This window comes from Squalius cephalus, assembly GCF_949319135.1.
Source record: "Squalius cephalus genome assembly, chromosome: 1".
Classification (NCBI taxonomy): Eukaryota; Metazoa; Chordata; class Actinopteri; order Cypriniformes; family Leuciscidae; genus Squalius; species Squalius cephalus.
The window spans coordinates 779440-806430 of NC_137122.1; the positions used below are offsets into that span (position 1 = coordinate 779440).

A 26991-nucleotide genomic window follows, 5' to 3' on the forward strand; every position below is an offset into this window, starting at 1 on the left:
TTGTTTGCGCTTTCCTCCTCGCTCCAAAAGTGTGGTGCTGTGCTGCGTCTCGCCATGTTTACCTCTACTTCTTGTTTACTTCCGGTATACTGCACCTTTTTTTTTTTATGCGCCGTCTCTACTCAAAAGACCAAGATTCTTTGCGAATAGAACATGCGCAGAGCACAAATCAATGTTCCTTTTGATGGGGATATGCCGATACGCGTTTACATGACCAAATATTCGGGTTAGAAAAGGGGTACCCCAGGTATCATATCCGGGTTTTTAAAAAAACGGGATATGAGCATATCCGGGTTTTTGCCGGTGTTTACATGGCCGTGCACGACCGGGTTATTGCTAATATCCCGGTTTTGAACGGGTTATTGGCTGCATGTAAACGTAGTCATTGACATTCGTGATGCTGGTTTGTCTGATCATCTGCCAATAATATTTGATTGTTCTATCCCTACTTTAAAATCTGAACACAAGTCCTCCACTTACCTGTCTAGAGTTATTAATCATTCTACTGCTGCACAGTTTATTGAGGCTTTCACAGAACTCCCTGTAGGTGTCACTACACAGTATCCTGATGTTGATGACTTGGTGCTTAGTTTTAATACATCATGTACTGGGATTTTAAATGAAATTGCCCCCTGTAAAGTCAGGATACGAAAACCTAAAAAACAGCCTTGGATGAACAAAGTTCGTTCTTTAAGGAAGGAGTGTAGAAGGGCAGAAATAAAATGGAGGAAGGACAAATTACAAATCTATTATCCTATTAGCCGGTTGTCCTGCATCCTCAATAAACAAGCTACAGTTAGTCAAAATGCCGCCGCTAGAGTTCTTACTAGATCAAGAAAATATGACCATATAACACCGATTTTATCATCACTGCATTGGTTACCTATAAAGTTCCGTATTAATTACAAGGTATTGCTACTGACTTATAAAGCCCTAAATGGCTTAGCTCCAGTTTATTTAACGGATCTTCTATCGCCCTATAATCCATCGCGCTCTTTAAGATCACTAAATTCGAGGCTTTTGGTCATACCTAGGATATCTAGGTCCACCAAAGGAGGGAGAGCATTTTCACATTTAGCTCCAAAACTCTGGAATAGTCTTCCTGATACTGTTCATTGCTCAGCCTTGCTCTCCCGGTTTAAAACTAGATTAAAGACGCATCTCTTCAGCCAGGCATTCATATAATACTTTTAATCTTAGTTAAATCCGACCTCTAGTTCATAAATGCCAGAGAAGAACTGGCCCCCGACTGATCCTGGGTTCTCCCAAGGTTTTTTTTTTTCTCCATTAGGTCACCTGATGGAGTTTTTCGGTTCCTTGCCACTGTTGCCTTTGTCTTGCTCAGTTGGGGATATTTCATTTAATTAATCAATCAATAATTCTATTGATCAGCATTACCAAACGTGGACGTTTTCCACTAGAAACAAGCATTGATGTATTATTTTATTTTAATACTGTGAAGCTGCTTTGATACAATCTGTATTGTGAAAAGCGCTATATAAATAAACTTGACTTGACTAAGTTGTGTATCAGATCCAGATGTAAATACCTGGAAATAAAAGCTGAAATGTTGATCTCTTCCCTCATATTCATCTTAGATGTCAAACATATACAGTCCCCTCCAAAAGTATTGAAACAATTACAGATTTTGGCAATTCCTTTCATTTTTCTGTAGACAGATAATAATACGCAAATGCAAATTATCAATTCGTCACCATTCACTTGCCTCTTGACGCCACCTTTTCCACCTTCACAATCATGGAAAGTTTCAAGGACATATAATCAATTTATAAAAAGGCATCAAATTATCAGAATATTTTATAGCAGTTGTCTACTTTCTACCGTTACATCAGGGCTCACTTTCATGTCCTTTCACTTTATATTTCTCTCGGTTAATTATTTTGATGTACTGAAAATTTAATGTAATATATTTTTCTTTCATGTCAGACCTGATGGAAGTGAAGGAGGAGAGTGAAGAACTGATCGAAGTGAAGGAGGAGAGTGAAGAACTGATGGAAGTGAAGGAGGAGAGTGAAGAACTGAGTGAAGTGAAGGAGGAGAGTGAAGAACTGAATGAAGTGGAGGAGGAGAGTGAAGAACTGAGTGAAGTGAAAGAGGAGAGTGAAGAACTGAGTGAAGTGAAGGAGGAGAGTGAAGAACTGAGTGAAGTGAAGGAGGAGAGTGAAGAACTGATGGAAGTGAAGGAGGAGAGTGAAGAACTGAATGAAGTGGAGGAGGAGAGTGAAGAACTGAGTGAAGTGAAGGAGGAAAGTGAAGAACTGAATGAAGTGGAGGAGGAGAGTGAAGAACTGAGTGAAGTAAAGGAGGAGAGTGAAGAACTGAATGAAGTGGAGGAGGAGAGTGAAGAACTGAGTGAAGTGAAAGAGGAGAGTGAAGAACTGAATGAAGTGGAGGAGGAGAGTGAAGAACTGAGTGAAGTGAAGAAGGAGAGTGAAGAACTGAGTGAAGTGAAGGAGGAGAGTGAAGAACTGAGTGAAGTGAAAGAGGAGAGTGAAGAACTGAATGAAGTGAAAGAGGAGAGTGAAGAACTGATGGAAGTGAAGGAGGAGAGTGAAGAACTGAATGAAGTGAAGGAGGAGAGTGAAGAACTGAGTGAAGTGAAAGAGGAGAGTGAAGAACTGAGTGAAGTGAAGGAGGAGAGTGAAGAACTGAGTGAAGTGAAGGAGGAGAGTGAAGAACTGAATGAAGTGAAAGAGGAGAGTGAAGAACTGAATGAAGTGAAAGAGGAGAGTGAAGAACTGAATGAAGTGGAGGAGGATAGTGAAGAACTGATGGAAGTGAAGGAGGAGAGTGAAGAACTGACATTTTTAAAGGAAAGAAGAGCCAAGAAATCTTTCACCTGCACTCAGTGTGGGAAGAATTTCACAACCAAACAAAGTCTTGAGTGTCACACGAGGATCCACACCGGAGAGAAGCCGTTCTCATGCGATCAATGCGGGAAGAGTTTCACACACATATCAAGTCGTAATCAACACATGAGGATCCACACCGGATTGAAGCCGTTCTCATGTGATCACTGCGGCAAAACATTTCCTAGTACATCAGTCCTGAAGACACATCTGACAGTTCATACGAAGGAGAAGCCACATTTATGTTCTGTGTGTGGAAAAAGTTTTTCACTTCTGTCATATTTACACGCACATCAGAAAATTCACACTGTTGTGAGAGAGTACATGTGCTTTGAGTGCGAGAAGACTTTTACTACAGCAAACAGTTTAAAACTGCACCAGAGAATCCACACTGGAGAAAAACCTTACAAGTGTTCACACTGCGACAAGAGATTCAGTCAGCCAGCACATATGAAAACACATGAGAGGATCCACACTGGAGAACAACCTTACAAATGTTCACACTGTGACAAGAGATTCAGTCAGCCATCAAATCTGAAAACACATGAGGAGATCCACACTGGTGAACAACCTTACAAGTGTTCACACTGTGACAAGAGATTCAGTCATTCATCAGCTCTGAAAACACATGAGATGATCCACACTGGAGAACAACCTTACAAGTGTTCACACTGTGACAAGAGATTCAGTCAGCCATCAACTCTGAAAACACATGAGATGATCCACACTGGAGAACAACCTTACAAGTGTTCACACTGTGACAAGAGGTTCAGTCGATCAGCACATCTGAAAACACATGAGAGGATCCACACTGGAGAACAACCTTACAAGTGTTCACACTGTGACAAGAGATTCAGTCTGTCATCAAATCTGAAAACACATGAGAGGATCCACACTGGAGAGAAGCCGCACGCGTGTGATCAGTGTGGGAAAAGTTTCTGTATTAAAAGTCGCCTGAATCTACACATGAAGATCCATACAGTGGAGAAACCACTTAAGCACAGTCTGAGATCACAGTAAGTATTTTATTTTTATGTGCTGAGCAACAAAGTCTCTTCTGTGTAAGTTAGCCACACATCACCCTATAGCCAAGTCTCTCCTCTACACCTATAGCCGGTGTGTGGTGAGCACAGGACACTCTGTTGATTGATATGTTAATTTGTGTTCAACCAACAGGAATGTTGACAGATTCATGTTACCGCTAACCCGGACGTCGAGGTCACTTCAGTGATTTGGGAAAAGCACGTAAAAATCCTGGCAGAAAGTGATGCATAAGAATGTAGTGTAACAACTATTTACTGTGTCCTTTTTGGTTAAAAAATAGTGCAGACAAAATGCTTTTGTGAAAATGGAACAGAGAGGTGAAGAGGAGAGGGAGGTGGAAGAGAATGTGGAACAGAGAGGTGAAGAGGAGAGGGTGGTGGAAATGGAACAGAGGTGAAGAGGAGAATGAGGTGGAAGAGAATGTGGAACAGAGGTGAAGAGGAGAGGGAGGTGGAAATGGAACAGGTGAAGAGGAGAATGAGGTGGAAGAGAATGTGGAACAGAGAAGAGGAGAGGGAGGTGGAAATGGAACAGAGGTGAAGAGGAGAGGGAGGTGGAAGAGAATGTGGAACAGAGGTGAAGAGGAGAGGGAGGTGGAAATGGAACAGGTGAAGAGGAGAATGAGGTGGAAGAGAATGTGGAACAGAGAAGAGGAGAGGAGAGGAGAGGGAGGTGGAAATGGAACAGAGAGGTGAAGAGGAGAGGGAGGTAGAAGAGAATGTGGAACAGAGAAGAGGAGAGGGAGGTGGAAATGGAACAGAGAGGTGAAGAGGAGAGGGAGGTAGAAGAGAATGTGGAACAGAAGAGAGGAGAGGGAGGTGGAAATGGAACAGAGGTGAAGAGGAGAATGAGGTGGAAGAGAATGTGGAACAGAGGTGGAGAGGGAAGTGGAAATGGAACAGAGGTGAAGAGGAGAGGGAGGTAGAAGAGAATGTGGAACAGAGGAGAGGAGAGGGAGGTGAAGAGGAGAGGGAGGTAGAAGAGAATGTGGAACAGAGGAGAGGAGAGGGAGGTGAAGAGGAGAGGGAGGTAGAAGAGAATGTGGAACAGAGGAGAGGAGAGGGAGGTGGAAATGGAACAGAGGTGAAGAGGAGAATGAGGTGGAAGAGAATGTGGAACAGAGGTGAAGAGGAGAATGAGGTGGAAATGGAACAGAGGAGAATGAGGTGGAAGAGAATGTGGAACAGAGAGGTGAAGAGGAGAATGAGGTGGAAGAGAATGTGGAACAGAGAGGTGAAGAGGAGAATGAGGTGGAAGAGAATGTGGAACAGGTGAAGAGGAGAGGGAGGTGGAAATGGAACAGAGGTGAAGAGGAGAATGAGGTGGAAGAGAATGTGAAACAGAGGTGAAGAGGAGAGGGAGGTGGAAGAGAATGTGGAACAGAGAGGTGTAGAGGGGAGGGAGGTGGAAATGGAACAGAGGTGAAGAGGAGAGGGAGGTGGAAGAGAATGTGGAACAGAGAGGTGAAGAGGAGAATGAGGTGGGAGAGAATGTGGAACAGAGGTGAAGAGGAGAATGAGGTGGAAGAGAATGTGGAACAGGTGAAGAGGAGAGGGAGGTGGAAATGGAACAGAGGTGAAGAGGAGAATGAGGTGGAAGAGAATGTGAAACAGAGGTGAAGAGAGGGAGGTGGAAGAGAATGTGGAACAGAGAGGTGAAGAGGGGAGGGAGGTGGAAATGGAACAGAGGTGAAGAGGAGAGGGAGGTGGGAGAGAATGTGGAATTGATAGGTGAAGAGGGGAGGGAGGTGGAAATGGAACAGAGAAGTGAAGATGAGAATGAGGTGGAAGAGAATGTGGAACAGAGGTGAAGAGGAGAGGGAGGTGGAAATGGAACAGAGAGGTGAAGAGGAGAATGAGGTTGGAAGAGAATGTGGAACAGAGGTGAAGAGGTGAATGAGGTGGAAATGGAACAGAGGAGAATGAGGTGGAAGAGAATGTGGAACAGAGAGGTGAAGAGGAGAATGAGGTGGAAGAGAATGTGGAACAGAGAGGTGAAGAGGAGAATGAGGTGGAAGAGAATGTGGAACAGGTGAAGAGGAGAGGGAGGTGGAAATGGAACAGAGGTGAAGAGGAGAGGGAGGTGGAAGAGAATGTGGAACAGAGGTGAAGAGGAGAGGGAGGTGGAAATGGAACAGGTGAAGAGGAGAATGAGGTGGAAGAGAATGTGGAACAGAGAAGAGGAGAGGAGAGGAGAGGGAGGTGGAAATGGAACAGAGAGGTGAAGAGGAGAGGGAGGTAGAAGAGAATGTGGAACAGAGAAGAGGAGAGGGAGGTGGAAATGGAACAGAGAGGTGAAGAGGAGAGGGAGGTAGAAGAGAATGTGGAACAGAAGAGAGGAGAGGGAGGTGGAAATGGAACAGAGGTGAAGAGGAGAATGAGGTGGAAGAGAATGTGGAACAGAGGTGGAGAGGGAAGTGGAAATGGAACAGAGGTGAAGAGGAGAGGGAGGTAGAAGAGAATGTGGAACAGAGGAGAGGAGAGGGAGGTGAAGAGGAGAGGGAGGTAGAAGAGAATGTGGAACAGAGGAGAGGAGAGGGAGGTGAAGAGGAGAGGGAGGTAGAAGAGAATGTGGAACAGAGGAGAGGAGAGGGAGGTGGAAATGGAACAGAGGTGAAGAGGAGAATGAGGTGGAAGAGAATGTGGAACAGAGGTGAAGAGGAGAATGAGGTGGAAATGGAACAGAGGAGAATGAGGTGGAAGAGAATGTGGAACAGAGAGGTGAAGAGGAGAATGAGGTGGAAGAGAATGTGGAACAGAGAGGTGAAGAGGAGAATGAGGTGGAAGAGAATGTGGAACAGGTGAAGAGGAGAGGGAGGTGGAAATGGAACAGAGGTGAAGAGGAGAATGAGGTGGAAGAGAATGTGAAACAGAGGTGAAGAGGAGAGGGAGGTGGAAGAGAATGTGGAACAGAGAGGTGTAGAGGGGAGGGAGGTGGAAATGGAACAGAGGTGAAGAGGAGAGGGAGGTGGAAGAGAATGTGGAACAGAGAGGTGAAGAGGAGAATGAGGTGGGAGAGAATGTGGAACAGAGGTGAAGAGGAGAATGAGGTGGAAGAGAATGTGGAACAGGTGAAGAGGAGAGGGAGGTGGAAATGGAACAGAGGTGAAGAGGAGAATGAGGTGGAAGAGAATGTGAAACAGAGGTGAAGAGAGGGAGGTGGAAGAGAATGTGGAACAGAGAGGTGAAGAGGGGAGGGAGGTGGAAATGGAACAGAGGTGAAGAGGAGAGGGAGGTGGGAGAGAATGTGGAATTGATAGGTGAAGAGGGGAGGGAGGTGGAAATGGAACAGAGAAGTGAAGATGAGAATGAGGTGGAAGAGAATGTGGAACAGAGGTGAAGAGGAGAGGGAGGTGGAAATGGAACAGAGAGGTGAAGAGGAGAATGAGGTTGGAAGAGAATGTGGAACAGAGGTGAAGAGGTGAATGAGGTGGAAATGGAACAGAGGAGAATGAGGTGGAAGAGAATGTGGAACAGAGAGGTGAAGAGGAGAATGAGGTGGAAGAGAATGTGGAACAGAGAGGTGAAGAGGAGAATGAGGTGGAAGAGAATGTGGAACAGGTGAAGAGGAGAGGGAGGTGGAAATGGAACAGAGGTGAAGAGGAGAATGAGGTGGAAGAGAATGTGAAACAGAGGTGAAGAGGAGAGGGAGGTGGAAGAGAATGTGGAACAGAGAGGTGTAGAGGGGAGGGAGGTGGAAATGGAACAGAGGTGAAGAGGAGAGGGAGGTGGAAGAGAATGTGGAACAGAGAAGAGAGGAGAGGGAGGTGGAAATGGAACAGAGGTGAAGAGGAGAATGAGGTGGAAGAGAATGTGGAACAGAGGTGAAGAGGAGAATGAGGTGGAAATGGAACAGAGGAGAATGAGGTGGAAGAGAATGTGGAACAGAGAGGTGAAGAGGAGAATGAGGTGGAAGAGAATGTGGAACAGAGAGGTGAAGAGGAGAATGAGGTGGAAGAGAATGTGGAACAGGTGAAGAGGAGAGGGAGGTGGAAATGGAACAGAGGTGAAGAGGAGAATGAGGTGGAAGAGAATGTGAAACAGAGGTGAAGAGGAGAGGGAGGTGGAAGAGAATGTGGAACAGAGAGGTGTAGAGGGGAGGGAGGTGGAAATGGAACAGAGGTGAAGAGGAGAGGGAGGTGGAAGAGAATGTGGAACAGAGAGGTGAAGAGGAGAATGAGGTGGGAGAGAATGTGGAACAGAGGTGAAGAGGAGAATGAGGTGGAAGAGAATGTGGAACAGGTGAAGAGGAGAGGGAGGTGGAAATGGAACAGAGGTGAAGAGGAGAATGAGGTGGAAGAGAATGTGAAACAGAGGTGAAGAGAGGGAGGTGGAAGAGAATGTGGAACAGAGAGGTGAAGAGGGGAGGGAGGTGGAAATGGAACAGAGGTGAAGAGGAGAGGGAGGTGGGAGAGAATGTGGAATTGATAGGTGAAGAGGGGAGGGAGGTGGAAATGGAACAGAGAAGTGAAGATGAGAATGAGGTGGAAGAGAATGTGGAACAGAGGTGAAGAGGAGAGGGAGGTGGAAATGGAACAGAGAGGTGAAGAGGAGAATGAGGTTGGAAGAGAATGTGGAACAGAGGTGAAGAGGTGAATGAGGTGGAAGAGAATGTGGAACAGAGGTGAAGAGGTGAATGAGGTGGGAGAGAATGTGGAATTGATAGGTGAAGAGGAGAGGGAGGTGGAAATGGAACAGAGGTGGAGAGGGAAGTGGAAATGGAACAGAGGTGAAGAGAATGAGGTGGAAGAGAATGTGGAACAGAGGTGAAGAGGAGAGGGAGGTGGAAATGGAACAGAGGTGAAGAGAATGAGGTGGAAGAGAATGTGGAACAGAGGTGAAGAGGAGAGGGAGGTGGAAATGGAACAGAGGTGAAGAGGAGAGGGAGGTGGAAGAGAATGTGGAACAGAGGTGAAGAGGAGAGGGAGGTGGAAATGGAACAGAGGTGAAGAGAAGAGGGAGGTGGAAGAGAATGTGGAACACAAATCTCTTAACTAATGCTGTAAACTATGGAGTCAGTTGTAGCCTACTAGGCTTCATTAGCCTAATATAATATTGAAGGTAAAAATTAACTTATTTGTATACAAACACTTAAATGACAGTTTTATTTATTTTTATAATAATAAAGTTATATGAAATATAAACATTTAAATGGTGGCTGTTATAAAAACTTGCCAGCTTTATTCAAACATGCATTATGAATATATAATATGGTGCATATATTTAGCAAAATCCTCCTCTCTAGAGTTAATTTTTCTAGCTGACTGACGAGTTTATGGCCACTGGATGTGGTTTTTCTGAGGTAAATGTGGCGTTACATGACATTGTTTACAAGCTGTTTTACTAACGTCTTTCCACTGTTGAAACACTGATTGAGCGATTCCATGTCACATGATACGGATTTCGATAAGTTGTACTCTATCATTTAACACACTTTCAGATGCTCATTCATGTTTATTTGGCACTGTAACTGGTGTTAAGGCGGAAGAGAAGATCATGTGCTTCTCTAGAGCTGAGCCAGAGCGATCTCTCGCCACAGTGCCAAAACGGTATTTGTTTTTGAATTTCGTAAGAAAATGGAATTTGAAATCTGAGACATTGTTTAATATCAATAGTAACAAAGCACAAAGATTATTGCGATTTATTGGATGGAATGTGCGCTACAATGTTTCATTCATTCATCAACTGAAAACAAGATGACTAATCGATTATTGGGATTTAAGATTCGATATCTATTCGAAAAAATGAGAATAGATTAATATCGAGAAATCAATATTTTTTGGCCCAGCCCTAGTATCCATCCATTGAGTTTATTATTATTAGAGTCCTGGTTCGGGTACCCGACGGGTGACCCGCAAATATTGCTCAAACGGGTGAAAAATATCCAACACGCTGATTTCACGCAGCCGTTATTTTGAAATCGAAAGCGAGGCTCCGGTGGGAAGAAAACCGGAAGTGTCGCCTTTAATCACAGGAGAGTCGTGAATGCGATGGCGTAATGTTGTGTTTAATGATGTTGTGTCAATTCTAAAACTGTACATACATTTCTTTCATACTTTAGACTATATACAGTGAAATTCATTTATAAATAAAATATATTTTTTTATATAATTCAGAAAGTAAAAAAAGAAGTAGGAATGAACTATATACATATCCTATATTGGATATTAACATCCAAAAGTGTAAATCGCGGCAGCAGCTTCAGGTTGGTAGTCCAAAGGCATTGTTGTTTATCTTTACTTCCGGCGTTTTTCCCACCGGAGCCTCACTTTCGATTTCAAAATGGCGGCTGCGTGAAATCAGCGTACTGTGTCGGATACGGGTGGGGGTCGGGTCGGACACGGGGGAAACACGGGTCTAAACACGGGTTTAAAACAATCACATGCAAACGTAAAAATATATGCATATTTTTAGGAACACATCTACAAAAATATTCCTGTATTTCAAGTTGATAAAATAATTTAAAATACACATCAGTTTATTTGTGCCCACGCGCCACGCCCTTTCAGGATCTATAATGTTACCTAGGCTACTTTCATTTTTAAAAATTCCTCATAACTGCGCGCGTGCGATCTGCTTGCAGTCGTCGAGATGGATGCTGAGGAGTTGAAGAAAAGAATAGCTAGTGGAGATTGTAAAGTTGTCGACAATACGTCATCAAAAGTCAAGTCCAGTGTGTGGGTGAAATATGGAGTTATCTGAAGAAAACAATATTGTGAACGTTATGTTCTTCATGTAAGTTACCGGCCTTTTGACAGCTTCGGCTGAAGTTGTCCTTGTGTTAATTCTTGTCGTTATAACTTCTGTATGACCTGGCAATAAACATTTTTGTAATTGTGTCTATAATGTGATTGGCTAAACTGATTTTATTTCGGGTGTCGGTTCTATTTTAAGCTGGTCGGGTGCGGATTTTAATTAGTGCTGTTGACGGATAACGGGTCGGATGCGGTTTGAAGCACTGCGGGTACGGGCTGGTGCGGATTTACAAAATCAGACCCGTGCAGGACTCTGATTATTATTGTTATTAGGGATTCAAGCACTTCAGTGCTGAAACCCTATTGTAATTGTTAATTTACCCTTTGGGTAGCTATAACAGGGTTATAGATTCGAGATCGGACCATAGGTGGCGCTATAACTGTTAAAACGCTTTAAAAACCACATGTTTCATTAGTAAATTGCCTTATCTGCTTAAAGGCCTTAAAATGCTTGAACCCTGATAAATGCTGCTTGCAGCTTTAATTATCATTATTATTATTGCAAGTGCCAATGTTTTGAAAATGCTAAAGTTATGAGCTTCATTTCACTAAGTTTTCTTTATACCGCTGTGATTTTCAGGTGCTGAAGATGAACAAGATGATCAGGAGTGTCTGAGGATTGCTCTGATCGGGAAGACAGGAAATGGGAAGAGTGCAACAGGAAACAGTATTCTGGGAAGAGATGAGTTTGTCAGTGAATTAAGACTAGACTCAGTCACGACAGTTTGTGAAAAGAGAGTTGGTGAAGTTGATGGTCGACCAGTAACTGTTGTTGATACTCCAGGTCTCTTTGACACGACTCTGACAAATGATCAAGCATTAAAATAAATATTGAAATGTATTTCCATGTTGTCATCTGGACCTCATGTGTTCATCACTGTGTTGAGTTTGGGAAGATTTACAGGAGAGGAGATGGACACAGTAGATCTGATAAAGAAGATCTTTATGATTGATTTGCCTTGACTGATTTTTTTTCATAATTGTCTTTAATTCTGTTTTTGTCAAAATGTATATATTTTTTTTTCCTCCAGTTCCTGGTTAGAGAGGAAGCTCAGGGAAGTTCGTGTTGTTGCTTCTTTTCTGATTATTATTTTGGGCCTTACTCTCTCCTGAAGATTTATCCCCATCTTTTGTGAAGCCTTTTTGATATGTGAAGGAAATAAATATTTTACTTTTCCTTAAAGTTGTGTTATGTTTTGACTCTGAGACTGAGGCTGAAGTGTGTTCTGCACATATCTTTACATCTCTACATTATCATACTTCTTTTCCTTTGTTACCTCTCCTCCGACCCCTAGACTGGGAGGGGAACGCGTCACGGATCACTCTGAGACTTTAGTAAGATCCAAGCGCAGCTTCATTGGAAAATCCAGAATCGTAGTCATATGCCAGACAAAGGGTCAAAACACTTGCAAACAATCCACAATAAAAACACAAGAGACAAGGGAGAGCGCTCAGACGTGCAGTGTGACAACTACAAAACCTTGATGAGAAATGACAGAGAAAATGGTATAAATAGGCTGAGACAAACAATAATGACAAACAGGTGAAAGCAATAATTCATGATGAGTCCAGGCAAAGGATTATGGGGACTGAAGTTCATGTTTATTTGATTACTTACAATATCCCAAATGTTTCCAACTATTTGTAAACCGTGAGAAAATTGCGATTATAACCAAGGATGTGTGAGGGAGTCGCCAGTCAATGGCGTCAAATCGCGTTACCCTCGGTTTACTGCTCGTACTGCCCGTGGGGTTGTGGGGACCTAGGCAAGATCATGAAGATTGGCCCCACCGGAGTAAAAAAATGTCATTACAATTTTATGAAGGAAGAGAAAGCACATTTCAATATTTAAGTTTATAAATGTGAATTAAGTGTAGCATTCAACATACATATGAATAAATATTTACATGAAACTCAAACTGTTCGTGGATGATGGAGCTCTGTGGCTCAGAGGTAGGAATGTAGAGTATCTTAATAAATATACTAGTAATATTAATAAATATATAAATTGTAGCATGCCCCCCGAACAAGGATGAGACTTTTACTGATGGTTTTATGATGTTTAATCCTTTATAAACTTTACTCCGTTCACCATATCACCAACGTAAGAGCTGAAATGTATACAAATGATATAACTGATCAGCTAACATTGTTCACATTCACATGGTGCAAAAAACAAACATATTTACAGACAAAATGCTCGACTGATTTACATTAACACACCTTTTGCCTCTTTGGAGGGGCTGCAAGCATGAAAATCAATGTTTACCAGGTCTTTGATTTGACTTTCTTGGCCCTTCTTATGAGACGTGCTTAAGCTGTGACTGCTTTGGACCATGACGAGAACTTGGACAAACGTTCTGCAAGGCTAAATGTCACTGTAACATTGATTAACATTGTCTTGTGTTTTTCTGACTTCTGGATCTCCAAGGGATGGTTCCAGCTCTACACTTTGTGTTGTGGGCAGGTCCCTCTCCCAGAGAAAGGAGGGGCCGGTGAACCAGTTAGATGAGAGATGCTCAGTGACCGATTTACCCCTAGATGCACTATCGGCTTGGTTCTCTTCGGATGGCACATAAAACCATTGCTGAGGGTTTGTACTTTGACAAATCTTTTGGACTCTATTCGCTACAAAAGTATGGAAACGACGCGCCTCATTGTTTACGTAGCCCAAAACTACCTTGGAATCAGTCCAGAAATACTCTTTGACTTGAGCGTAGCAGAGTTCATCTCTCAACATGTTACTAACTGAGACTGAAACTACAGCTGCAGTTAGCTCGAGTCTGGGGATTGTAGTCAACTTAGTAGGAGAAACACGGGCTTTGGCTATTACCAGTGAACAATGAATCTCCTCTTTAACGTTCTTGGCTCTTAAATAGGTGCATTGTCCATAACTACTCGTGCTCGCATCCGAAAAGTGGTGCAACGCTATTTCTTTAAGGTCGCCGAAACTAGCAGAAAAGTAACAACGAGTTATGTTTACCTTGTCTAAGTTGGCAAAGTCACGTTTCCAGCTCTCCCACCTTGGCCTCAGTGCTTCTGGCAGGGAGTCATTCCAGTTGATACCTTGGTGTCACATTTCCTGCAGGATCCTTTTTCCGTGAAGCACATATGGCGCCAGGAAGCCAAGGGGGTCGTAGATGGATGCAACAGTAGATAAGATGCCTCTACGTGTTGCTGGTTGGTCTTTTAAAGTGTTGTCAAATCTGAAGCAGTCCCTTTCAACGTTCCATTGGATGCCTAAGGCCCTTTCTTGTGGCATGTCTTTGAATGTTAAGTCCTTTGTTTTTGTCTCTACTGCACATTCAGACGGAGGGATGCTTTGTAGAACAGCAGGGCTATTTGAGATAAATTTGTGTAGACGGAGCCCTCCTTGCTTGCATATCTCTGTGGCCTCTTGTGCGAGCTGTATTGCCTTTTCAACTGTGTCTGTGCTTGTGACTCCATCGTCCACATAAAAGTCCGTTTCAATGAACTCAGATCCTACAGGATGTGTGTGACAGTGTTCTTTAGCTAAATACTTTAGTCCGTAATTTGCACACTCTGGAGATGATGTCGCACCGAAAAGATGTACCTTCATTCTGTATACCCGTGGCTGTGTCTCTGTGTTGCCGTTTTTCCACCACAGAAAACTCAGGTAATCTCTTTTGCACCGCTGGACCTGAAACTGGTGGAACATCTCTATATCGCACATTAGAGCAATAGGATGTCGTCTGAACCGTAGGAGGATGCCTGTAAGATTGTTAATCAGGTCTGGCCCTTGGAGAAGATGATCGTTTAGACTTGTACCATTGTGTTTGGCTGAACAATCGAACACAACACGAAGTTTAGTGGGCTTTTTGGGGTGATAAATCCCGTGATGGGGAATGTCCCATTGTTCACCTTGTTTTCCTTCATTGTGTACTTCTTCGACATCACCCCTTTCAATAATGTCTTTCATGTAGGTTATATAGTCTCTTTTGTACTTTTCATCTTTGTTGAACTTTCGCTTTAAATGTTCAAGTCTGATTTCAGCAAGCTTCCTGTTGTTGGGTAAGTGTGGCCTTTGTCTGAATGGTAGAGGCATCTCACAGTGTCCTTGATCATTTTTCCTTTTTCCCTCCTTGAGCTTGTCCAAAAAGATGAGATCCTCTTGTCAGACTGTTTTGTCGCTTGCCTTAGTGTCCTTAAAATCTGACTCTAGCACATTAATCACGTCCATGGGAGTTACAGGGGGTAATTCCTTTATTGTGATTCTATGACACAAACTTGACTGAGTTTCATTGAGCGCTGGTGTGGAGCCTCCAACGATACTCCACCCTAGGTCTGTGCGGATGGCATATGGCTCCTCACCTTCTCCTAGTAGAACTTGTCTTGGAGCTAAAGTTCTGGGACAGTTAAATCCGATAAGGAGTCCAACATCACAACTCAGAAGAGGTGGTATCTTATCAGCAATTTCTGTCAGATGGGGTAAATTGTTTTGCTGTGTCACTAGTGGGTATGTTGTCATAGTTAACTGGAATAAAGTCTTTGGTGTATGAGAGGGGTAGGTCGATGCAAATGTCTGAGTCATAACCTCTCACACGCAGACCAGATACTCTGTGACTCTTAACAATAGAGTGAACACCCAGCATGGTAGTTAACTTTAACTTTACAGGGTGAGTGTCCGGCTGTCCGCGCATAGCTGGTTGCTTAATTCTTCACAGACAAATGTGCTGTCACTTTGTGTGTCTAATAGTGCGTAAACTAATTGCTCTTTAGACGGGCTCTGAACCGTAGACACCCAAACAGGAACGATCATGGATGTGCTACTTGACTCACCCACCTTAGTAACGTTGAGAGCTGTGACTGTCGGGGTTTCATTTGGAGTGCTTGGAGCGGTGTTGCCAGAGCTGCGAGATCTTTCATATGCCTTGTGATTGTCATTTTGCAGACAAGTGGGATGCCTTCCTTTGCAAATGTCACAAGTGTGGCGATGGCAACAATCTTTGGCGTTATGGCCCACCTTTAAGCATCCATAGCACAGTTTATTGTCCTTAACATATGTGCGCTTCTCCTCTAAGGGCTGATCTGAAAAGTTAGGGCACTTTGACAACTGGTGTTTTTCATCTTTGCAAAACATGCAGGGTACCTTTCATTTAATTCAGGGGGCGCTACTCTTCCTGTAGCGACCAGCAGCAGGTGTGTTTGTTTGTCTCCGTTTTGTTTGTCAGAAGTGCTGAAATAAGTTTCCTGTTTTGATCCGTTGTTTGATGAAAATGGACTAGATACGATTGTTCATTCAAACAGTTGCCATACGCTGTCATCTTATGGACTTTATGGATTTATTATGTCCAAGGCGAACGCAGCCAGCAACGTGAGCCGGTAAGGACATACTCTCGGGAATGTTTGATGCAATGGGACAGTCCGTGTATGGGAAATATATACTTGGACCCGCTTGTATCTGAAGACATTCTAGCTGAAATCTTTAGGCGCAGGTCTCCTGGAAATGATCGCAAAAACTCTCGCAAAGAGAGGAAGCGAGGAAGGAGAGGTGGCGTCCGACTTCAGTTAAAAAGACAAAAAATACGCCGTATTCCACTCCCTTCAATAATACTCGCAAATGCTCAATCGCTCAGAAACAAGATTGATGAGCTTCAAGCAAATTCAAACTATTTACAGGAATACAGGAATACAGGAATGCCTGTATTATGGCCTTCAGTGAGACGTGGCTGTCGTCTAAAGACACCGACACGGACTTATCGATCAGCGGCTTTGGGGCGCCTGTTAGGTTGGATAGAGACGCAGAAGCCACGGGGAAATCTCAGGGTGGTAGTGTGTGTGTATACATAAACCAGCGGTGGTGTAGCAACATCACCGTTAGGGAAAAGATATGCACTCCTGGCATCGAACTGCTTTCCATAAAAGGTAATTGAAGTTCACGCAATCTCACTAATTTGATCCAGGTTTATCAAGTCTAGATAATTGCGTGTGCACGCGTTTCTAAAGCAGCCCTAGAGGTCGATCGTGGATCAAATCGATCCACCATCAAACAGCGTATATTTTGTGCGGGGTTTTTTTTTCCCCTCAGTGCAAAACTTACATTTTACAGTTATATTCTCCATCTGTAAATGTTAGAAAGTCATGCAAATGTATCCATTTTGCTGCTAATCTTCATATTGAACGAGCGCTGCTGTGCGCATGTGCGCCAAATAGGAGCGCAATAATTCTGACTAAAATATACATTTTGCTTGGAAAATTAAAACGCGATATTTTATAACACTAGAAATATCTTCTAATCATAATAATTTATCTTTATGATGTTGGATAAGTTGCAGTGAACTTCTAGCGAACAGAAGTACTTCAGTGAACAGAAGTAGCCTAATTCAGGGAAGTTTATTTTAAGAAACTAAATATATAAAGATACAAAATATAGTTTTGGGTATAGGACCTATGCTACTTAATAAAGATGATGTATACTTATTTAGAATGCTGAGAATTACAGCTTTTAATGCAATACTTTTTTGGAGAAAGCAAGAATCCCCAGTTTTAAATGAGTAGATTTAGTTTCTAAAGTACATTATGGAGAGGATAACATGAAATTAAGAGCAAATGTATACATTTTGAAAAGATATGTGCAACTCTAAAATCAAAGAATATTCCATAAAATAAAGGAATATATATTAGCCTACATTAACTACATTTTTATATAACCCTCCCTCCCTTTTATTTCTAGTTATTTGTTATTTTATTTATTGACTTATTTAATATTGATTATTTTATATTCAAATAATATTACTTGAATAACTATTAGGAATTATGTGTCATTATAAGAGTTTGATATAAATATGTGAATGTTAAATTTTTATTAATATCTATTTATTGTTTTTTGTCTTTTCCCCCTTAAATCATATAAAAGTGTCTAACTACTTTTTGGTTATTGTTCTAATCATGTGTTTTTTAGGCTATGTGTTGGTGGGTATTATCACAAAAGAAAAAAAAAGTAGAAGGAAAAATAAATAATAAGGAATATTTATTGGGGGAAAATATGATGTCTTTAAAGGAACTGTCCATTTGTATAATTGTGTTAAATGTGTTTGAATTGAAAGCCACAATAAAGTACTATATATATGATAAAATATTTGATATTTGGACATTAGATGTGCCTTATTTAGAATTTTAAACCTACAAGTGTATTTTTATGATAGCAATAACTGTAAAGGGACTATTGTAATGGGGTAAATCAAATGTAGGCTAATATACTGTCAATTACTAAGCTCAGATTCATCTTACCAGTTAAAATTTATACTCTGCTTTTGTAATTATTTATTTTTAATTTTGTGATTTTAACTTCTGCTTTAAAAAGCTTTTTTTTAGATTGTGTTCTAATGTTCTTCTAATCATAAACATGTACTACAGCTGCCAAACAAAACCAGAGAGAAATGTATTCATAAATCTTTAAATCAATCTAATTAAATCTTGGGCACAAAAACATTCAGCCAGTAAAAAAAGAAAACCTGTAGTATATTGTATTTATCTATCTATATATCTCTATATCTCTATTTCTATATATATCTATATATCTCTCTATATATATCTATATCTATCTATCTATCTATCTGTCTGTCTGTCTGTCTGTATGTATATATATATACGGCTAAAGTAGTTCCAGGCAGGTCTTGACCGCATTACAGTTCCATATCACTTCGTGTAGTTAACGGTAATAATGGAAAATAGGATACAATTCATAACAAGAAAAAGCATTTAGCCCCATGCGCTTGATCTGCAATTTTCAATGTCTAGCTTCACAATCAATAGAAACATGCAGTTTAATTTTAATAAATAAAGTATATAGTCCTATCTATATTATAATCAATAGAAAATTAAACTGAATATAGGCTAAATAAATGGATAGTCATGCAGTACGGATTTTTACTGCAGATAATAACAAATAAATAATTATTGATAGGCCCACTTGTTAAAAGGGCTTTGTGTTTAATTTATTTGGCTATAGTCTACTGTCATCTGTCAATGAAAAAAAAAAAGAATGAATGAATTAATTAAAACAAATTAAATTAATAAATAAATAATAATATTGACGCACATGCTTTTCTGTCTCATTATTGCAATATCTCTCTCTAATAACTGCATTAATAACTGCATAAAGCCGGGGACACACTTTAAGGCCGGTTATGAATGTAATTTGATACTTATGACTGATCATGCCCAAACGCGTGTTCAGCGCGTTCAGTCGGTGTTCAAAGTCGGTGTTTAAAATCTGCTGCAGTCGATGAAAACAGTCAGAGAATGTGTCAGCTAGTCGTGTGTCCCAGCATTAGTCTGCTATCAGTGGCTCAAACCTCCGTTACTAACTCTAAAATGACGTTTTGGAATTAGCAACGGAGGCATTGATTAGATGCGTAAGAAATTAGTCCTACATACAAGAGCGTTTTAATGACAAAAACTTTACAAACGTCTTGAAATACATAATCTGAACAATGTTTCGAGGTGTGGTAACTGTAGTACAAGCGGAATAATTGACGACAGGCCGTTGAATTATTCGAAAAATAATGCACACCGAGGTGTAACGGCCACTCCACTTCGCATCGTGACCACATTACCACCTCGGGTGTGCATTATTTTTCTAATAATTCAACGGCCTGTCGTCAATTATTCCTTACACGTTCATTAAGTATTTTCATAATGTCTCTAGTTACTGCTTCACAAGAGTCCATTTTGCATCTTGTGTCAGAAGATGGCATAGTACGTTCCCTTATTTCATTGTAGACCTTCATCATGTTGTTCAGACCTTTTTCAATGTCATCGGCCATTTCATACAACTCGTGCTCTGATAAGTCAGTGTTTAGGCTTTCTCTGGATGTTCTGATTAGCCCTTTCCATTGTTCATAGAGACTTATGTAGCCAGTGAGATGGCAATTAGTGGAGGGCGTGGCCAATTAGGTAGAGGGTATTTAAGCAGGCACCTCTAGGGAGGCCTAGAGAGGAAGTCCAATCTTTTGTGTGGTATTGTGCTGTTTGGTAGCCTTTCCTTGTGTGTTGGTGCACAGACGTGGTCTGGTTGAGAAGGTAGGCCAAGCAAATGTTGACACTTTTGTTTTATATTTACAAAGCTTTTTTTTCCACTAAATTAGATGTTTTTAATGCAGACACAAACATTGTGCGGTCTGGTGACAGGTCCATGTTGGTTTGTGCATGAACGGTTTGGTGAGGAGGTAGGCTAAATAAATAGTGATTGCTTTGTTTCATATTTATGAAGACTTTTACTTAATTAGGGAATTGTTTTTAATATAGACGCCAAACAGTGTGGATTTGTAGGCCGTTGGTCACTCCCGGTTCTATCTTGGAAGTTAGTCCAGGATTAGTGGCTGTGTTGCAGGTAATTTGAGGTTTTTTATACAGTGTTTGAATGTGTCTTGATTTTATTTTCTACTGAGATTAAATAAATACGTTTTGTGGTTATCTTTTTGTGTATTGCTGATTTGTATTGCTAATCATGTTTTTGTTTTTTTGTATTAGGTTTAGTTGATCGCTGTTCCTCTTGAGTTTGTTTTGTTTTGATTTCCCCATCTAGCCAGTACCGATATGTGCGCGCTGTATGCCTCCAGCGCAATGTGTATGGATCTTGTGACTCGTACTGGCTAGTGGGGTGTTTTCCTTTTTATTTTTTTTCCTTGTTTGTATGTCACTTCCCAGCCTCGTGTTGCCAGCCAACTCTTGTACTCTCTGTACTATACTGACGCTTTAAAACACATTAACTATTTATTTGCATGAGATTTAAGTTTGCAGTGGAATTTCTTTCTTTGTGTTGGTTTGAGTATGGTTTCCTTCCATTTAATATGATTTCTGTTTGTGTCATTTACTTTGTTTATTTTGAGTTGTTTTGTGTGACAAAATTGGGATTGTATTGGGGTTCATAGGAGGTTGGCTGGTCATTAATATCCTTCGAGGGGGAATGAGTTTTTTTGTTCTACAATGTATTTTCTTTTCTTTGATTTGACATATGTATTGTCCTATTGGTTTATTTGTCAATAAATCTGCTTATATTTGTGAGTACATTGTAGTTATTTTTGTTCCCCCCCAATAATATATCAGCAGCATGTATGTAAAAGTTTGTAGTTTTGAGATAATGACATTTATGCGTGGTTTGTGAAAATACAAAAAAAAATTCTCACTGATATAAGGCCATGAAACCCATACTGATTATTTCTTCACAAGACTTTTGAAAATTGTATGACGTAGCCTAGAATCCCTTGTGAAAAAAAAGTGCACTTAAGTGTACTTTTATAAAGTGTACTTATTACATAAATAATATACTTTAAATATATACACTTAAGTGTGAATTAAATGCCATCTTTTCGGCGCACTTAATGCACATTAAGTGTAATTAATTTCAAATATATCATATATTAACTTGAAATAAAATGTAATAAGTTGCCATTAAGAGTGATTTTTTGGAACAACTTAATTGGTACTTTATTACAACTTTATATATACTTTCATAATTGCTTCTAGTGTTTTTAAAATATACTTAAAGTGCACTACAAAATGTAATGACACACAATTAATGTGATTTAAAATATACTTTAATGTCAGTTAACAATACACTTAAGTGTGAATTAAATGCAATGTTTTCGACACACTGAATGCACATTAATTGCAATTAATTTCAAATATATCACATATTAAGTTGAAATAAAATGTAATAAGTTGCCATTAAGAGTGATTTTTTGGAACAACTTAATTTGTACTTTATTACAACTTTATCTACTTTCATAATTGCTTCTAGTGTTTTTAAAATATACTTAAAGTGCACTACACAATATAATGACACGCAATTAATGTGATTTAAAATATACTTTAATGTCAGTTAACAATACACTTAAGTGTGAATTAAATGCAATGTTACAATCAACAAAACTAAATGTAAAACCCTCTAAATTTACTGACAAAATAATCTCTAAAAGAAGTACATAAAAACCTTTCTGTTGATGCACAAGAAAACCCCAAGAAACACTATGCATAAACACAAACAGTTTTGGAAAGAGACCTTTGGGTAATGCTTTACAAAAATATACTAGTTACCTACTTCAGTTAACATGAACTAAGAATGAATAATACTTTAAGCATTTATTAGTCTAAGTAAGATAATATTAGTCTTGGTTATATCATGTTGGCTATAAAATAAACTAATATTAACAAATGAGACCTAATTAAAAGTTACAGAACCTTGTTATTTAGCTCTTAAAGGGATGTTCAGCAGAAGAAAGAAATTCATACAGGTTTGAAACAACATGAGGGTGAGTATATGATGACAGAATTTTCATTTTAAAGTGGAGTATCCCTTTAAACCTTTACCAGCACCAACATTAAACAGGACCAAATGCTTGCATTACAGTGAATCTAAGTTTGTCTAAAAAAAAAAACACTAAAAAAAAAAAAAAAAAACACTGAAGAACTCCAAAAGCACAAAAATCAAAATGATTTGTCACCCAATTTTTTAAGTTGTTGGAAAGTGCTGTTTATGTCAATGTCCCAGATGCTCTCCAGAGTATATGTGAATGGAAATGTTTCAAAGATGCAGGAAAGTCAGAAAAAAATGCCTTGAGGAAAAAAACAAAAAAACAGAAAATTTGTTTATAATACAGATCCAGTCCATTATTATATTTGGCTCAATTGAATGAAAGAGATAGATATACAGTTGCACTTCAAAGTTGAAATACACCTTGCAGTATCTGCAAAATGTTAACAATTTTATCAATAATAGGGATCACAAAAATGTACGTTTTATCTTTATTTAGTACTACCCTGATGAAGCAGTTTATTCTGCAAGGTGTATGTAAACTTTTGACTGTTAACTGTTGATAAATTGTGTGATGTGATTGATTACCTCAGTCATCAGGGCCACATCGTAGTAGAAAGCTGGGCAAGGTTCCTTCTATTTCCCACAAACACCAGGATTCCACTGACTACGCCATCTTTACTGACACTGGGCTTAAAGTGATTAAAAATAGAGAACCTTTTTATTGCTACTTTACAGCGAATTAAGCATAACTTTATCAATTACACAAAGATACAGTATATGACCCATGCAAACCCAGGACCAATGCAAATTAAGAAAGGTATTCTTACATTTTAAGCTTGCCCCACATAGCTATCTTCATGAAGGATGTTCCTGTTCCTGTATTTACCACAGTTGACACAGCAATGCTGCAAGCCTTCTTCCTTTGGTTTGTTACCTATAAAATATATGATGATTATAGGGCAGGTGTAAATGCACAGGTGGGAATTTATTACTTGCACATGCAAAAGATTCAAAGCATTTAAAAGCTATAGGGATAACGTTAGTTAGTGACTTGAAAGTAGTGTTTTAGCTTGATCAGGATGTGCTGTCATGATAAATCTTGTAACATCACCTCATCAATACAGGTCTGTGATTCCACACCGCTTGCACTGTATCTCCAATAACAAATATGAACTGATCCTGCAAAATGAATGTTTAAATCCAGGTAAACACACAAATATTACATATTCCAAAACAAATAGTAATTGAACAACTCTTTAAATACAAAATGAAATTGAACACATTACAAGCATTTTTTCTAGAGGTGGGTAACGTTAATATATTAAATATTTATGGTGGTTATAAGATTGATTATTTGTATTAAATGTATATAAACGTCTTTGAGTGTTACAATATTGGATCAGCATTCAGCAAATGTTTAGTAGCTTGTTTAAAATAATTAAAAAAGTCGGTTTGGTTTAAAAAAAAAATCAGCAACCAAATTCCTCGAACACGACCACACACGCCTTCCTCACATTACAATGTAAGACATTATTAGAATGCAATCATATATAAATTATTGAAAACATGATTAATTCACCTCCCGAGTGTACTGAGTTTATAATATCTGCGATTAAAATGCACTCAGCAACTGACATGTTACGGTGAAAAAATAATTAACTAAAGAAAGCATCAATATATACTTACTTGATTGATTATTTGCAGCATAACGTCTCATCTGCAAACAAACATCCAAACGTGGTGCTCCTTTTGTTCTCTTGTTTGGCTAGCTTCAGTATCATCACGCATCGCAAAACATAGCGCATTTTTCAAACTCTAGTGAAGTAGAGCGTCATAATGACGTAGTATTTCTCGCGCATGCGCATTAAACAACATATTCATATATCATGCATGGTTAAATGTTATTTCAGCTTTTCTGTTTAAGTTAAAGTTGTTCTAACTCATTGTGTTGTTAAACTCTGTAAGTTCACAAAACTTTACTCATTAACCTAACTAAAAGTCAATCTTTTTTTTCAATGTAGTCTAGTGTGATTAAAATTAAATGTATTTTAACTGAATTTAAATGCAAATTCATTTTGTTTACATTTGTTTAACTTTTGCTCGCAATTAATACAATTTTAAATGTGTGTTTAATTGACTTAGAACAACATAATGATATTGAAAACTTGTATTATGTTCACAGATGTAAAGTAGCTACAACACATTACTATTAGACTCCTCTCATATATTACATTTTATTTTCAAATATTATATAGAAAGCTGACACTAGTTGAGTTCATAGAGCAAGGGCTGGTGATAAAAATGTCAACAATAAGTTGTACTGGATTATATTGTATAAGCAGATGTATTGGAAAAATACATTTCAACTGCATAATGCACACAGTATATATTATAGACAAAACACATTTAAAATACATTAACCAATTAATTTTGGACAACACACTTGAGTTGGAATTAAAATCAATTATTTTCCATGTTTTCCATTAAAACTGTTATTTTATATATTAGTCAATACATCAAAATAAATTCCCTTTAATAACTTATAACTTTAACTTTAATAAATTTAAAACACTATAAATCATAATTATTTAAAATGTATGTTTAAGCAAAACTTAGTAGACATTGCAAAGTGCATTTTTTAAAACATGCACTTAAGTGTGTTTATAAATATTGTCATGAAAGTGTTCTTTCTTTAAGTTAAGCTTAATTAGACATTATTACAAAGTGCATTTTTAAAAAGTGTACTTAAGTGTGTTAATAAATATTGTGATGAAAGTGTACTTACTTTACATTAAACTTAATTAGATATTATTACAAAGTGCATTTGTAAAAAGTGCACTTAAGTGTGTTTATAAATATTGTGATGAAAGTGTACTTTCTTTAAGTTAAACTTAATTAGACATTATTACAAAGTGCATTTTTAAAAATGCACTTAAGTGTGTTTATAAATATTGTGATGAAAGAGTACTTACTTTAAGTTAAACTTAATTAGATATTATTACAAAGTGCATTCGTAAAAAGTGCACTTAAGTGTGTTTATAAATATTATGATAAAAGTGTACTTTCTTTAAGTAAAACTTAATTAGACATTATTACAAAGTGCATTTGTAAAAATTGTACTTAAGTGTGTTTATAAATATTGTGATGAAAGTGTACTTTCTTTAAGTTAAGCTTAATTAGACATTATTACAAAGTGCATTTTTTTAAATGCACTTAAGTGTGTTTATAAATATTGTGATGTTAGTGTACTTACTTTAAGTTAAACTTAATTAGATATTATTACAAAGTGCATTTGTAAAAAGTGCACTTAAGTGTGTTAATAAATATTGTCATTAAAGTGTATTCCCTTTAAGTACACTTAAGTGGTCTTTAATTTTAATTTTATTATATTATCTGCAAGTGCACTTTTCAAAAAGTATACTTTGATTATTTTAAGCACACAAAAAGTACGCTTTCAATACAATTAAGCACACTTCTTTTTCACAAGGGATATTTGCTGCAAAACTATGTGAAAATCACCCTGACTGCTCATTCAGATAAGACAATATATTGATTTAAAAATTTTACGACGTGTTTTGTGTTAGAAAGCTTTATGCGGGAGCTCATTAATATGTATGGATTTTCTCACCTGAGAAAGACAAAGAACCTCCCCTAACGGCCCTATTAGGAGCTCTCAGGCCCTGCCATTCTGGGCAACCTTGCACAATACTGTAAATGAGATTTTAAAAAAGAATGGCTTTTAAATTGTTTGGATTTATTTACAACACAACATAATCCAAAGATACACAACAAATGCCAAAAAAGCACTTCAAAGACAGACCTTTGTGCCATTCCTAAAAACATTGTACATACCTTTCATTTCCAAGATTTTCACTTTACCGTGTTCACGTACAGAGACTCGTGTGAATGTTGAAGTCCTCAGTGGCATCTGGGCCCTGAAAAAAAAAGTGAACATACTGATATCAAGAGAAAGGCCTGCACGATTTTGGAAATAAATATTAGATTTTTCTGGTTAAAATTGCTTTTTAAAATTCCTTTTTAAAATTCACAGAATACACACACACACACACACACACACACACACACACACACACGTACGTTCCCAACATAATATAATGAACACCAGGTTTGTTGTGCCTTGTAGGCATAAGGTATATGCGCAATGCCGGATAAAATAACAATAAATAACCTATAGCAGTATAAATCTTCCAAAAGATTTCAGTAACAACAACTAAGCTAGAGAAAAATATATTGATTATCATGTTACTTCAAATGTTTCCATCCGTTATGATGAGATAATAATAAAAACATGAAGCCGTTTGGTGCGTTTTGCTTTCATCCAAAATATGATACAGTACATTCAAACGCGATCGCTATCAAAAATATGATACATTCAAACGCGATCGCTATCAAAAATATGATACATTCAAACGCGATCGCGCTCAAATATAAAACATTATGGTTACCATATACATATCTACGTTTGAGCAGATATCCACAAACACAGTAACAGTAAACACAGGTCTAAATATTATAATATTCCCCATATATCTAGCAACAGTTCAACTGCAACGTGACATTTATGCAACAATAACAAACTAATATGTAAGAATTTCTTACCTTATCTTTCTTGTCTTCAAATCGCGTTCTTCTTCTTCTGAGGTAGCCTAAATCCAATGTAAGCTCAGGCACGTCTTTCAAATTCGACGAAAAGTGAAGTGTTTTGTTGTTGAGGTAATGAGCGAGTCCGCGTTCCATGTGGAGATTTGCATGTGAATATCTTTTGCGCGAGTGGGCGTGGGCCAAATTAGAAATAATTAGGAAGCGTTTGAGAAGCTGGACATCTTGTTGGTTTTATACAAATTACTTAAACAGAGAATATTTGTTTTCGTTTTGAATACGATCATTTAAAAGTACACACTTAAATGTTTATAAAGGTATATGGCTCATAAATGTGTGACAAGTATTCGCTGAGTTTTGTTTCAGTTTATAGACGTGCTCAAGAAAAAAAAGATCACCGCGACGGAGAGGCAGAACGCACA

General features: G+C 38.8%; 2 protein-coding genes across 3 annotated transcripts in view; both read left to right on the forward strand.

The window, feature by feature from the left end:
• Window positions 1–11848, forward strand: part of LOC307169676 (uncharacterized protein) — a 31145-nt gene extending 19297 nt beyond the window's left edge. For both annotated transcript variants that reach the window (XM_079890417.1, XM_079890418.1), the window contains 2 exons: window positions 1948–3886; window positions 11249–11848. In XM_079890417.1, coding sequence (XP_079746543.1) covers window positions 1953–3886; window positions 11249–11255 — 1941 coding nt within the window. In that variant the 5' untranslated portion in view covers window positions 1948–1952 and the 3' untranslated portion in view covers window positions 11256–11848. The remainder of the gene's footprint in view (window positions 1–1947; window positions 3887–11248) is intronic.
• The window catches only part of LOC307169567 (uncharacterized protein), a 199603-nt gene that overhangs the window by 87162 nt on the left and 85450 nt on the right, over window positions 1–26991 (forward strand). The gene's annotated exons all lie outside the window — the stretch shown is intronic.